At 40.9% G+C, this 15,496-nt stretch overlaps 1 protein-coding gene across 1 annotated transcript in view; it reads left to right on the top strand.

Moving 5' to 3' along the window:
* The window catches only part of oplah (5-oxoprolinase, ATP-hydrolysing), a 59,857-nt gene that overhangs the window by 13,944 nt on the left and 30,417 nt on the right, over positions 1-15,496 (top strand). Inside the window, exons 7-8 of the mRNA XM_084434782.1 lie at positions 183-348; positions 4,728-4,866. Of these exons, the coding sequence (XP_084290908.1) occupies positions 183-348; positions 4,728-4,866 (305 nt within the window). The remainder of the gene's footprint in view (positions 1-182; positions 349-4,727; positions 4,867-15,496) is intronic.

A 15,496-nucleotide genomic window follows, 5' to 3' on the forward strand; every position in this document is an offset into this window, starting at 1 on the left:
TTTCCACAAATCTCCCTCTTGCTTACTTTCTCTCCTCCCCCATTATGAGTTTATATGCCCCTTAATGCTGATTGGCTACAAGTGTGTTGTGGTGCTTGGTCCGAACCACTTTCAACAGTGTTTCTCAGAAATCGCTTCCTGCACCTTTAATTTAATACCCCATTTCTCTCTCTCTCTCTCAGGGTGTGGATGTGTTGTTCATGCAGTCAGATGGTGGGCTGACACCAATGGAGCAGTTCTGTGGCTCTCGGGCAGTTCTCTCTGGTCCTGCTGGAGGAGTTGTGGGCTATGCTGTCACATGTTATGGGTTTACAGAAAAAAAGCCCGTCATTGGTTTCGACATGGGAGGTAAGAGATCATCATTAACTCATGTTGTTTAAAACTCCTATGACTGACTTTTTTCTATGAAACACAAAAGGAGATGTTCACTACGATACAGGTGATTCACAAGAAACCCAAATCAAAAGAAAATCTTCAGCGTCGAAATGCCCTAAATGAACTACTCTCACTACAAAAAACTAAAAGAAACAGTACAAGGGGTGGCACATGTCACAAACCTAGTGTTCTAACACAATTGAAACCTCATTGTGGGACATTTATATCACATGATATCTTACCTGTCCTTTTTCTTTTCCCCGTTTAATAACAAAACAAACGAACTGTGAATTAACACCAAAAAAAAGGAACGAATGAGCCGTCATACACTAAGGGATCAAAGAACACAGACTTTACCATAAACATTATATATAGTCAAGATGATTCTGGGCAAACATTAACAACAGGTGCACAGGCATGAATCAAACAAAGAAAATCATTCCACTTCCCACGCAAGCGTTCTCTGTTATACTCACATAACCCACCCTCATTGGTGGAGACACGTGTTGTCGTCAGTATGCGTCTCCAAGATTGACAAATGAATGAGCCAATTAAATACCTGCGTCAACCTGCTAAAAATTAAAGTAAAGAGAGAGAGAGACAGACAGAGAGAGAGAAAAAAAGACACAAGTCACACTTATCACTGCCAAGTGAATTTTTTCTTCTCTGCAGAAGGGAGAATGATATAATATCAAATAAACCAAATCAATTTCACAAGAAATAGCAAAGACATTGTTTAATAAATAGGGTATAGGAAAAATATGGAACAAATCATATGTCATGTGATTCAATACAGGATGTATCATTTCATCTATAAATAGGGACAATCCTGAATTTTATGTGATATAATTCATAATAATAACAGTTCCTATATAAATATCCTAATGAACAGAATAGTGGTAAATAATATATAGTTGCCTAAAGAAGAAATTGCGACCTATTATAATGAACCTAAATTAACCATTGACAGCCAGATGATCTTTACTGACATATCAGAATTACATAGCCAGCATCGCATGTTACCTTTTATTTTTTGACAGAAACAACTGTCTGGGTTCAGAAGGGCAGCATAAAAGTCAGTGAGTCATAATCTGGTTACACAACATACATCCTAGTGTGCAAAATATTATTTACAGTGGATCAAACACAGTGAAGGTATTAATATAACCACATTTAGAACCAAAGACCTAGTGCTTGGCGGTATGACCAAAAATGTATATCACGGTATCATTATACCGGTTTCATGGTATATGACGTTATTATTCTTTATTTTTCTTTAGGAGTGGCAGAAATAACTGCTGTACACAAAGCAGCGCTGTGCTCTGCTCATAAACGCTGCTTTATCAGGAAAGATAAAGAAAGATTAAATGAAAATAACATATAAACTTTTCTAAAGACAGTCAGTTCCCTTCAAAGATACATTAATATAAAAACACCTGTGCCGCATTTTGACTTTGAAACGTGCAGTGCTCGTTTATTCAACTATGTCATAGCATTTTGGAGAATCTATTTGTGGCGGGCAGTGTTGATATTGGGAACCAATGTATGGGAACACTGTAATATAATTTGACAGCTATCAATTATAGTTTAACCTATCCATCTTCACCGCCACACTTAGTAACACACACAGCTGTTCCCTCACCACAGTCCAACAGTGAAAAGGGACCCTCTCAAACAGTGTCGCGCCACATTCCGAACGTTGTTTAAGCGACAATTGTTTTGCGGTATATTAAAAATTCATATTATAACAAAAATAAAAAACAGTATTTGGTATGAACCGGTATACTGCCCAGCACTACCAAGACCATGTTCGGAATGACTGAATGCTTGATTCCCGAACAAAGAGTGAATTCTGTGTGTTGGTTGAGGTTTGATGAAAAGTGCACAATTTAATCGGATTGCAGTTTATTTTTAAATTAGGTTAAAAGTAAAAAATATAGAACAATTACATTTATGTGAACATTATGATATTGTGGCTAGTCTAATGTTCACACTACGGTACTTTATAACATACAATGAAATCACAGTGACCAGGTTAAGATTCTAATAGGACAAAATCATACCATACCATAAAAGTATCATACTGTAACAGTAATGTAACTTGTGCACTCTAGTCCTAGTCTTCTGCAGTCATATGATGCCTTGTGTGAGGAACTGACTGAAATTTAAATTAGTAGGTTATTCAATGAAAATCTTGCCTTCTGACACATTGTTACGCGTTGTCACACATGCAAGAGGCTCAAAAAGAATCCGTGACACACAAGGATCAACAAAAGTCTTTTTAATAAAAACTAATGAGCAGGAACACAGGCAAACAGGGAGGACTGAACCAAAACACTGAAACTAAACAAACAGAAGCATAACCCTGACAGTAGCTCCCCTTCCCAGAAGGCACGTCCTCACGCCGTAAAGAGTCAATGTGAGGAGGGAGGGGGCTCTGGTCGAGGATGTGGAGCTGGAGAGGGGTGTAACCAAAGAAGGGCTGGCAAAACAGTCCATGGGGGAGTGGAGGGTGGGAGGAGCCAGGAGCAAAGGACCCAGATGGAAACCCAGAGTCCAGCCAGGACGAAGCCCCATGGCGGAGTCGAGGAAAGGTGCAGCTGTGGTGAAGATCTCCTCGACAAAGACATGGGCATGACGAATGGAGATGGAGCCGATGGACAGGGAGCCCAGAACGCAGACAGAGAGCATATGTACCAAAATGACACCGCAGGCTCCGGAGGCTGCGACGGAGCCATAGCGACAACTCCCCGAGGTGGAGCCGGGGCGACTGAGGACCAAGATGGAGCTGGGAGGGGTGAAGAGACAGAGCGCAGCGGACTGCTCGCAAGTCTGTGGCACATGCAAGGTGACCTCTAAACGAGGTGGAGCCGGAGGGTCAAGAGAACCCGGTGGAGTTCGATGGTCCCAGGTGGAGCAGAGGGAGGGAGGAGCCAAAGCAGAGGAGTCAGGGCGACGGGCCGAGGTGGAGTGACAGGAACAGTGGTTGGAGGTGGGGCCGCGTCTCTTGACTGAGCGGAGCTGGAGACCAGAAGACCCGAGTCAGATCCATACAGAGTAGCATTAGAGGAGAAGTTGAGGGGCTGAAGGGAACCAGCAGAGGAAGGGCTGGAGAACTGGCTGTCTTTGGAAGTGGAGGCGGGAGAGGGAGGCTGAGTGGGAACTCCTCAGCTTTGGGAGTGTGGGCGGAGACTTCCTACATTCCCTTGTACTCCAATACAATTCCCACGACAATGATTGGCTCAGTCCTCCTTTCAGGCTTGTGCACAGCAGCAGACTCAAAATGCTGATCCGTTATTTACCAGCACCCCCTCCACAAATGTGGCGAAATCATTTCTGGGACTGCTCACTGGAAGGCGTACCTTGGACCGGACAGTGAGTGAGGCACATCAGTTCTAAAAAGTCTTGAGTGTGGTCCTTTTTGCTCCAGGCAGAGCAGTTGGGTAATGGTAAGGTCCATAGTGAAAAACAAAACAAAAAGGGGAGAAAAGAAAATGGCGGAAAAATTACTCCTTTTTAAGGTCCAGTATTCTGTCGTGTAGTCACACATGCACGACTCGAGGATCATCAAAAGTCTTTTTAATGAATAAGAAGAACACGCAGGAGAATGAGAGTAAAATACACACTCGCATAAACAATACAAAAAACCGAACTGAAGAAACTAAGGGGCTGTTTACATGACACCATTTTCAACTAAAAACGTAACCTTTTTATGCGATTTGGCCTTTCGTTTACATGACAATGGCGTTTTGGGTGCCTGAAAACGCAAACTTTTGAAACCGAGTTTCAAAGTGCAAGTTTTTGAAAACGGTCTCCGTGTAAACAACAAAAACGCGAATCTCTAAAGGCGATGACGTCATGCACATGCGTATTGTGTGTTCAGTCTATAGTGTTTAATTGCCATCTAATGGCCTGGCAGCGGAATACAGGGTGTTTAGTAGTTTTCTCGGATCCGAGTGAGTGGGGATCGTTTTGACAATGATGTCGTCTGTACGTGGAAAACTAAAAGGAAAAACTTCTCCGTTTTAAGCATATTGTTGTCGCGTAAACGTAGCCTAAGGGTTTCAATTACAGGAAGTCATTTTGAATTAAACTGAAACAGGTGTCGGATTAATTAACTGTCAGGGAAACTAATGAGCAAGAACACAGGCAAACAGGGAGGACTGAACCAAAATACTGAAACTAAGCAAAACCGAAGTATAACCCTGACACACAGCTCTCAAATCTTATACTTTATGTATTTATTTGCTCATGCTTAGCATGCAGTGAAGGAGGTTTAAACTGGTTGAGCTGATTTCAGAAAGAAACATTTGAGCACTTTGACATTACTGATGATAGATTTATTTGTACAGGCACGTCTACAGATGTGAGCCGATACGCTGGACAGTATGAACATGTGTTTGAAGCAACTGTCGCTGGCATCACCCTACAGGCACCACAGCTTGACATCAGCACTGTAGCAGCAGGTGGAGGCTCTCGACTGTTCTTTCGGTAACAAACATACAATATTAATATAGAAAATGTAATTATTGATTTGTTGAGTCTGTGCTCTGATATTGTAATGCTTTTTTAAATAATTTGTACAGATTGTAAAGCATTCTTTTAGATTTAGATAGATTGGTTCAGTTGTTCTCATTGTGATTTTTCATAAGACGGATAAGTAAGAACCAGTGGTTGACATGGGGTTGTTCATGCTAAATCAATGACCAATTGTTTTGTTGTTAATAATTTAATTGGTTAAGATTACCGATTAATCAATGCCAGCACAAATGCATTCATGCAAACACTGACTGTGCAATCATCCGAAGCTAGTGTGCCCACTCAGTTTTGGAATGTGTCTCTATAAATAAAGATTATGTTCACTGCAAACATCCCTGACAGGAGCCTTTCACTTAGGTCAGTGGTTCTTAAACCTTTTTTGGGCCAGCGCCCCTATCCATTATCCAAGCGATTGCGGTACTTAGACTGCATGTGGATGTGACAAGAATGAACACATATGAACAATTAAATTATTATTCTATTATTTTTAACTATCTTGAAACTATCCAAGCAGCGTTTCGCGCTCTAGATGTGACGGCGGAATTAATACATTACCAAAATGTGATTACAGAATATATTTAAATTATCCATCAAATTGTAATTTTCTCCTTACAGTTTTGCGAGTTAACAATAATGCCTGACCAGTAAATTACTTGGTGAACAAAGAAAACATTTGTGAACGCCCCCCATGAACATCTGAACGCCACCCTTTCAAAAATCTTGCTTCCAACGCCTCCTGTTGTTCTCTGAACAGGGGGCGGTTCTGCCCCCGTTGAGAACCGCTAATTTAGGTCATGGTTTAATTTTTATGTTTGGTGTCTGGTTTTCTGTGTTCAAACACATGGCATATTTTCTGTTCTGTCACTATTTGCTCCCTGTCTGGCATCTTGCCCTTTACCCCCCTTGTTTGTTACAACCCCCCCTCCTGACTTCTTTCCATTTCCATGTGCGAATTCCAGTCGGAAATGATAATTAGTGGTTGACTGATGCTGATATCTTGGAGAGCATGGTGGCAAGAAATAAAGCCGATATCACTATTTATTAATCATTATTTATTTTATCAGTAAATAAAATAAACTCACAACATTTGATGTTGTGAAATTTGTATTTATTTTACATAGTATGTATTTATAAATACATAGAATGTATAAATAATTAGAAATAAATAATAAGAAAAATATTTGCACTTGATAAAAAGTAAATCACCACTGTCAAAATAAAAGTGTTTCTTTAAACAGTTATTGGCCAAACAGATTTTTTTTTTTAAAATAATTTAAATAATTTGAAATAATTTTTAAACATGGAAAATATCGGTCAAATATTTATGCTTTAGCGATAAATCGGTTAACTAGTGATCATCTCAATGCATTACTCTCTCCAAAGCCCTTGAAGTGGGAACTCTGGACAGAGAAACTGTATTTATGATCACTGGAACTGCATAATGTGGCCGTTAGAATCACGCTTACCATGGCAATGCAGTGCAGACAGTAGACATCACCCCATTGACTTTTCTTATTGTCACAATCAGTGGTTTTAGTTTCGTTTTCATATACTTATAGTTCATCAGTTTCCTGTTTTCTGTGTTCCTAGTTTCCTGCCAGCCATCATTTGTCATGGACACTCATTTAGTCATCACTCCTGTTTGTTATGTTGTCATTATCATTGTGTATTTAAATTCCTCTTTGTTGCTCATTTCAGTTGTCCAGTATTGTTCGTATGTTGTGTTCAACACTCTGTTTCGTTGCTGTTTCTACTCATTGGATTACCTGAGTTTACTTTTTTTACTTTATTAAAGTGCCCCTGTTGTCAAGTCAAGTTAAGTCACCTTCAAGTCACCTTCATTTGTATAGCGCTTTTAACAATATAGATTGTTTCAAAGCAGCTTTACAGTGATAATAGGAAATTACAGTAACAAAGTTTTGGCTTTACAGCAACTCTAGGATAAAGTTATTGTCCAGCTAAAGTTAGTTTTGATTGACTGATTCACTTCCGTTGCAAAGATCATTAGTCATTAACTTTGGGGCCACTAACACCACACCGTTCTAACAGAAAACACTCAACGCGCTCCGGCCCACTCATCCGCACAAAACTGTGCCTGGTGCTTCGAGAACGCAAACGCTGAAATAGATTGCAAGGTGCAAGCCTTGAAAAAAAAAAAAAAAAAAGGTTATCTCTGGCCAAACCTAAAAAAAAAAAAACCTTAGGCACAGGTCCTTCATCAGATCAGGATACGGCCTGGATCCGGCTGACTGTGGTAAACCTCAGGATAAACAGAGAGACTAATATTAGCGTAGACGCCATCCTTCTTATGATGTAACAAGTACATCAGGATTTATGGGAAGTGTTCCCGGTTCCAGATGACCTAATCTATGCATCGTTGAATTATAGAAGTCTATAATGTGTTATGTGTACGCTAGATCAAAGAGATGTGTTTTTATTCTAGATTTGAACTGACAGAGTGTGTCTGCTTCCCGGACAATGTTAGGAAGACTGTTAGTTTTAGTGCCAAATAGGAAAAGGGTCTACCACCAGCAGTCGATTTTGATTTTCTAGGTATTATCAACTGGCCGGAATTTGGAGATTGCAATAGACGTGAAGGACTATAATGCATTAAAGGGATACTTCACCTCTGGAAAGATGAATGTGTATTTAAAATAGGTCATTTATGTAGAAGAAATGTGAAGAAATTTTTTAATTTGGAGCTTTCTAGACTGAGAAAAGCCAGAAAATTTATTTTTGGCTCATGTGGATGAAAGACAACAACTCCCAGAATGCACTTGCTTCGCTGCCCTAGGAGGCCACGCCTACTGGTAAGAGAGCGCAGTTTAAAACAAGGTTAGGCTACCAGTGAGTCTCCGTGACGAGTCTGCATGGGATTTCGGGATCGCCCAAAATGTCCGGGATTCGGCTTTTGCGTTCTACAGTCGCCATTCATCATGTTTACTGTGGCGAGCAGGACGAGGCTGACGGCCGCGGGAGAACGGCGCGAGGCCGGTGGCGTCATTACTGAGACGCGCCGGTCTCGCAACGGAGGTGCGGGAATTTTCTTAGCAATGTTAAAACGCACATCAACCGATCACTTGTTTAGCGTTCATGTAAACACTACATTCAGATTCACCGATCGGAATGAATTCAGTTAGATTGAAACAAGAGGTGTGCATGTAAACAATGAATGGCGACCGCAGAAAGCAAAAGCCGAATCCCGGACATTTTGAACGATCTCGCCCGCTGGACAAGTCAGGGAAAAGGAGGATGGTAACCCCTACTTACTCAGCTTTCTCCTACTATTCAGCTTTCTCCACAGAACAAGAGCCTGCTAGCTTAGCTTCCAAAGAAAGACGGCTGACTGTGTGTACATTCTGTGAGTGAGATCCCACCCTGTATGGGCGGGCTGAAAACATGCGGAACAACGCCTTCTACTGGCTGTAGTCTTTAGCCTCAGGACAGAAAATCCTCCGATGACGCAAAATGACGATTTTTGCGTCATCGGAGGATTTTTTCCAGACAAAAAATACATAAATCTCTCCTCTCAGGGGGATATGAGGGTGGAAAGCACGGTAATTCGAAAATACTACAGGTTTTCTACTAATACAAAGCTTAATGCTAAATCCTGAAGTATCCCTTTAAGAGCTCGCTTAAGTACTGGGGAGCTAAACCATTTAGTGCTTTGTAAGTAATCAGCAATATTTTTAAATGTATACAGTGTTTAATAGGGAGCCAGTGCAGTGTTGACTGAACCGGGCTGATATGGTCATACTTCCTGATTCTGGTAAAAACTCTAGCTGCTGCATTTTGAACTAGCTGTAGTTTGTTTATTAAGTGTGCAGGGCAACCACCCATAATAGCATTACAATAATCTAGCCTTGATGTCATGAACGCATGAACTAATTGTTCCGCGTTTGTCATTTAGAGCATATGATGTAATTTAGATATATTTTTAAGATGGAAAAATGTGGCTTTACAGATTCTAGACACGTGACTTTCAAATGAAAGATTGGTATCAAAGAGCACACACAGGTTCCTAACCGACGACGAAGACTTGACAGAACAGCCATCAAGTATTAGACAGTATTCTAGGTTATTACATGAGGACGGTTTTGTCCAGTAATTAGAATCAGCTTTTTCAGAATTAAGTACTAGTAGGAAATTACTAGTCATCCAGTTTTTTTATATCAGCTATGCATTCCGTTAATTTTGTGAATTGGTAAATTTCGTCAGGGCGTGAAGAAATATAGAGCTGAGGATCATCAGCATAACAGTAAATGCCATGCTTCCTAATGATATCTCCTAAGGGTAGCATGTACAGAGTGAACAGCAAAGGTCCTAGGACTGAGCCTTGTGGTACCGATAACGGTCAGATAAGTATGATTTAAACCATGCTAATGCAATTCCACTAATGCCAACATAATTTTCGATTCTATTTAAATGAATGTTGTGGTCAACAGTATCAAATGCAGCATCGAGTAACACTAATAGAGAGATACAAACACGATCGGATGATAAGAGCAAGTCATTTGTGACTCTAATGAGAGTTGTCTCAGTACTATGGTACGGTCTAAATCCTGACTGAAAATCCTTGCAGATACCATTTCTTTCTAAAAAGGAACATAGTTGTGAGGATACTGCCATTTCTAGTATCTTTGACAGAAAAGGTAGATTCGAGATCGGCCTGTAATTGATTAATTCTCCAGTTGCGTTTTTTTAACAAGACTGCCTTTTTGGTTTAACTGGACTGATTTAATCGTAGCCAGCTTAAACATTTTTGGTACGTATCCTAATGACAAAGATGAATTAATGATATTAAGATTAAGATTGAGAGATATTAAGGATCTATGACCTCTGGAAGCATCTCTTTCAATAGCTTAGTCGGTATAGTGTCTAACATACATGTTGTCGCTTTAGATGATTTAACGAGTTTAGAAAATTCTTCCTCTCCTATAGCAATGAATGAATCAAATTTTTCCTCAAGGAGACTACAATGCACTGCTGGATGCGATACTGTAGTAGACGGTTGCATAGTTATACTTTTCTCCCTGATATTATCAATCTTGTGAGTAAAAAAGTTCATAAAGTCATTACTGCTGTGCTGCTTGGAAACGTCTGGGGTTGAAGCTTTATTTTTAGTTAATTTAGCCACTGTTTCAAATAAATACCTAGGGTTTTGTTTATTTTCTTCTAATAGGGTTGAAAAATAAGCAGATCTAGCAGCTTTTACGGCCTCTCTGTACGCAATTGTGCTCTCTTTCCATGAAATGTGAAAAAACTCGTTTTGTTTTCTTCCAGTTCCATTTTTTTCTGGCTGCTCTCTTAAGGGCCCGAGTGTGCTTGTTGTACCATGTCGTTGGACTATTTTCTTTAATCTTCTTTAAGCGCAAAGGAGCAACTGTGTCTAAAGTGCTGGAAAAGAGAGAGTCAAAAGTTTCTGTCGCAATATCGAGTTCTTCTAAGCTATCTGGGATGCTGAGGAGATGAAACTGATCAGGAATATTATTAATAAAGTTCAGATTCAGTTCAGTTCAGAAGTTTTATTGTCATTGCACATTAAATGAACAACGAAATTTTAGCAGCAATTTCACCTAGTACACACATAATCTAAAATTTTGCAGACAAAATTATAAATAATAAGAACACACAAGATAAAATAGAATATTTGTAAATTAAAATATATGTAATGTTATTGCACATATACCATATATTGTGAAAGTATGTGTGTGTGTGCATGTGGGGGGAAAACAGTCAGTGACCGTGTGTGTTCAGTATGGTGATGGCTTGCGGAAAGAAGCTGTTTCTGAGTCTGTTTGTTCTAGTCCTGATAGACCTGTAGCGCCTGCCTGAGGGCAGCAGGTCAAACAGGGGGTAGGCTGGATGGGAGCAGTCTTTAGTGATGGCCTTTGCTCTGCTGAGGCAACGGGATAAGTAAATGTCCTTTAGAGAGGGAAGGGTGCAGCCAATGATCCTCTCTGCAGTGTTTACCACTCTCTGGAGCTTCTTCCGTTCTGCCTCTGTGCAGTGGGAAAACCACACCGTAATGCAGTAAGTTAAGATGCTCTCGACGGTGGAGCGGTAGAAGGTCACTAGCAGCTCCTTCCCGACATTGTTCCTCCTGAGCACTCTCAGGAAGTGCAGACGTTGCTGTGCTTTTTTGAAGACAGCAGTAGTGTTTCCTGACCATGAGAGGTCGGCAGATATTATGGTGCCCAAAAAGGTGAAAGCATAGACTTTCTCTACGCAATCTCCGTTAATGCAGAGAGGGCTCAGGTCTGCCCGGTGTCTCCTGAAGTCCAGAATGATTTCTTTTGTTTTTGAGGTGTTGAGAGTCAAGTTGTTTGCCAGACACCACTTGGACACTTGCAAAACCTCATCCCTGTAGGCTGACTCATCACCCTCAGAGATCAACCCCACCACCGTTGTGTCATCCGCGAACTTCAGTATGGTATTACTAGGCTGGACGGGTCTACAGTCGGCGGTGTAGAGGGTATAGAGTAGTGGGCTCAACACACACCCTTGTGGGGAGCCCGTGCTCAGAGATCTAGTGGCGGAGAGGTTGTGTCCAAGTTTTACTGACTGTGGTCTGTTTGTAAGAAAGTCTTTAATCCAGGAGCAGGTGAGTGGGTGGAGTCCTAGATCCGTCAGTTTGCTGACCAGGATATCGGGGATGATAGTGTTGAAAGCCGAGCTATAATCAATAAAGAGCAACCTAACATAGCTCCCTCTGTGCTCCAGGTGGCTCAGTGCTGTGTGTAGGGTGATGGCTATGGCGTTTTCAGTTGACCTATTTGCCTTGTAAGCGAATTGATGGGGGTCGAACGAGGGAGGGAGGCAACCTTTAATGTGACCCAAGACCAACCGTTCCAGGCATTTGGTGACGATAGGTGTAAGTGCCACTGGGCGGTAGTCATTGAGGCTGGTTATATTTGATTTTTTGGGTACCGGGATGATAGTAGTCGACTTTAGGCAGGCTGGAATAGTAGCCTGTGTCAGGGAAAGGTTGAAGATGCTTGTGAACACCTGTGAGAGCTGGTCAGCACAGGCCTTGAGTACCTTCCCAAGTACACCGTCTGGTCCTGCTGCTTTCCTGGGGTTCACCCTGCTGAGCATCTCTTTCACTTCCTGTACCTGCACAGTCAGCGGTTGGAATCTGGGGGCTGGTTGAAGCTGATGTGATGTAACTGCAGACTGTTGGGGTGGGATCTCAAAGCGTGCAAAAAAGGTATTTAGCTCTTCCACCAGTGCAATGCTTGAGTCCACAGCTATGCTGGTCTGTCCCCTGAAGTTGGTAATCTGCTGAATGCCCTGCCATACCTGCCGCGGGTTGTTATTTGAGAGATGGCTTTCTATTTTCCTCCTGTAGTCAGCTTTGGCTTTCCTTATCCCTCTCTTCAGATCAGCTCTGGCCGTGCTGTATAGTGCTTTATTTCCTGATTTGAAGGCTTTATTGCGATTTTTGAGCAGTAATTTGACTTGACTGGTCATCCAGGGCTTCTGATTGGGGAATACCCGGATGTGTTTTTCCACCGTGACATTCCCCGTGCAGTACTTGATGTATGATAATACAGCCTCTGTATAAACTTGCAAGTCGTGATCTTCAAAGACACTCCAATCAGCGTGTGAGAAACAGTCTATTAGCTTATGAAGTGCATCTTCTGGCCAGATAGTGATCGTCTTTATCAGTGGGGTTGTGCTTCTTATAAGAGATTTATATGCAGGGATGAGGAGCAGGGAGAGGTGGTCCGAGTGTCCTAAGTGTGGAAGCTGTGTGGTCTTATATGCATGTTTAATGTTTGTGTAAACATGGTCTAATGCAGAGGTCCCCAACCCCCGGGCCGCGGACCGGTACCGGTCCGTGGGACATTTGGTACCGGGCCTCACAGAAAGAATATATAACTTAACGTATTTTCCGGACTATAAATCGCTCCGGAGTATATGTCGCATCAGTAAAAAAAATGCGTCATGAAGAAGAAAAAACATAATATAGCCTAAGTCGCACTGGACTATAAGTCGCATTAATTTAGAAATGTAGCCTATTTCACAAAAAAAAAAAAATAATAAAAAAAAATAATAATAATAATTGTTCGGATGGGACAGTTCACCCTTACGGACGTGATCGAGCGCTCTGAAAGCGGCACAAAAAGACTGCTTTAAAACTTTCACAGAGACCTCAGACAGAAAGCAAAAAGCCTGTCTTTAAATTGTATTTCGTTTTGTATTAATTGTATCTTAATTTTAATTAATGTTTCATCACCCAATTGCCTGGATTTAATAAGAAGTAAATATAATAGAAAATATTATATAAGGACACGGAGGCGCGGGCGCGTGAACTGGAGCTGATCTCATAAATTAACCGAAATTCAGCGTATAAGGTAGCCTACTTGCCTCACAGACCTGAGACATAGAAAGCTTGAAATGTCTAATTTTAAACAGAACAATTCAAAACAATAGAAAACTGACTGTTCTCTGCTTAATTCGTATGAAATGTGCATTTCTCTCTGGCGCGTTCACGAGGCATACTGCGAAGAGCGAGTCAGCATTGTCAACTTAATCTTTGCACAGAAAACACTTGTTTATTATTAAACAATTAAAATGTCTCCTGCTGTATTTTACATATTCATAATCATTAATTTTGGTTCTTAAAATCGGTTCTTTGTGACAGCTTTTAGGTGCTTTATTGGCAGCGCCACCCTTACATCGCATCAGCACCGTAAACATGGAGATTTTTTTCTTTTGGGGGGCTTTTTGTTTGTGTTCAGGCTTTCTCAGTTGTCTTTAGGCGCGATATTACGAGTACCCTGCTAATAAAATTGCAAGTAAGACATTGGATTCACGTTTATTATTATATTTAATAATTTTTTAATAATTTTTTATATTTTGTTGTATTTATCCGCCGCACCTTAAAGGCCGGTCCGTGAACATATTGTCTGATATTAAACCGGTCCGTGGCGCAAAAAAGGTTGGGGACCGCTGGTCTAATGTATTAACCCCTCTAGTAGGACATTTTACGTGCTGATAAAATTTAGGCAAAATAGACTTCAGATTTGCTTGATTAAAATCACCCGCGATAATGTGTACTCCGTCAGGGTGAGACTCCTGTTGTTTGTTTATGCTGTTTGACAGCAGCGAGAGAGCAGTGCTAACATTAGCATCGGGAGGTATATATACAGCCGTAATTATCACTACTGTTAACTCTCTAGGCATAAAAAAAGGACAGCATTTAATAGAAAGGGACTCGAGGTCCGGTGAACAGTACTTATGTATGGCCTTATTATTCGTAGACCATTTGTCATTTACATAAATACACAGACCCCCCCCCCTGCTCTTACCGGATGCTTTGGTCCGATCGTAGCGATGCATGGAGCGTCCCGCTAGCTGTACAGCTGCGTCGGGGATATGCAATCTTTAGAGGCAGAAGTGATAGGTCTAACATATTTGTAACACTGAGTCGGCTTCGCAACCTTGGCTAGATGGAGTATACACGAGATGAGATAATGATCTGAGATGTCATCGCTCTGTTATAGAATTTCAATGGGATCAACATTGATTCCATGTGATAGTATTAGATCTAGAGTATGATTACGACAATGAGTAGGTCCTGACACCTGTTGTCTAACTCCAATAGAGTTCAGAATGTCTTTAAATGCCAATCCCAATGCATCTTTTTAGTCATCTACATGTATATTAAAATAACCAACATTTAAGACTTTATCTGCAGCCAGTACTAACTCTGATAGAAAATCTGCAAATTCTTTGATAAAGTCTGTATGGTGCCCTGGTGGCCTGTAGACAGTAGCCAGCACTAATCTCAATCGTGATTTATCATTTACACTAGATAGTGTTACATTAAGCACCAACACTTCAAAAGTATTATATTTAATTCTCTGTAATTCTGAAGATATTACTATAAATTACAGCAAGACCTCCCCCTTTGCCTTTCAGACGAGGCTCATGTTTATATCAGTAATCTTGTGGGGTGAACTCATTTAAAGTAATGTAATGGTCTGGTTTTAGCCAGGTTTCTGTCAAACACAGCACATCTAGGTTATAATCTGTAATCATATCATTAACAATAAGTGCTTTTGAAGTAAGGGATCAAATATTCAGCAACCCGAGCTTTATCATTTGGTCATCTGTATTATATCTGTTTTTTATTTGTTGAACATCAATAAAAAATGTACCCTTAAATAGGTTTGGGACTTTTTTGTATTTCCTAATTCGGGGAATTCGGGGAACAGACACAGTCTCTATATGATGATATCTAGGTGAAAGAGTCTCTATGTGATGGGATTTATCTGACCTTAGTGACATGAGACAGCTAGCAGACGGTCGGTTTAGCCAGTCTGTCTGCTTCCTGACCTGAGCCCCAATTCATGTTTGAGCTCTAAGACTATGTGCCATGTTACTACAGAGAAGAGCAGCACCATCCCAGGAGGGATGAATACCATCTCTTTTCAACAGGTCAGGTCTGCCCCAAAAATTATTCCAATCGTCTATGATTTCAATATTATTTTGCGGACACCACTTAGACAGCCAGCCATTAAGTGAGGAGAGTCTATTAAGTATCTCATCACTCCGGCGAACAGGAAGGGGG

This window comes from Rutilus rutilus (genome assembly GCF_951802725.1).
Source record: "Rutilus rutilus genome assembly, chromosome: 16".
Taxonomy (NCBI): domain Eukaryota; kingdom Metazoa; phylum Chordata; class Actinopteri; order Cypriniformes; family Leuciscidae; genus Rutilus; species Rutilus rutilus.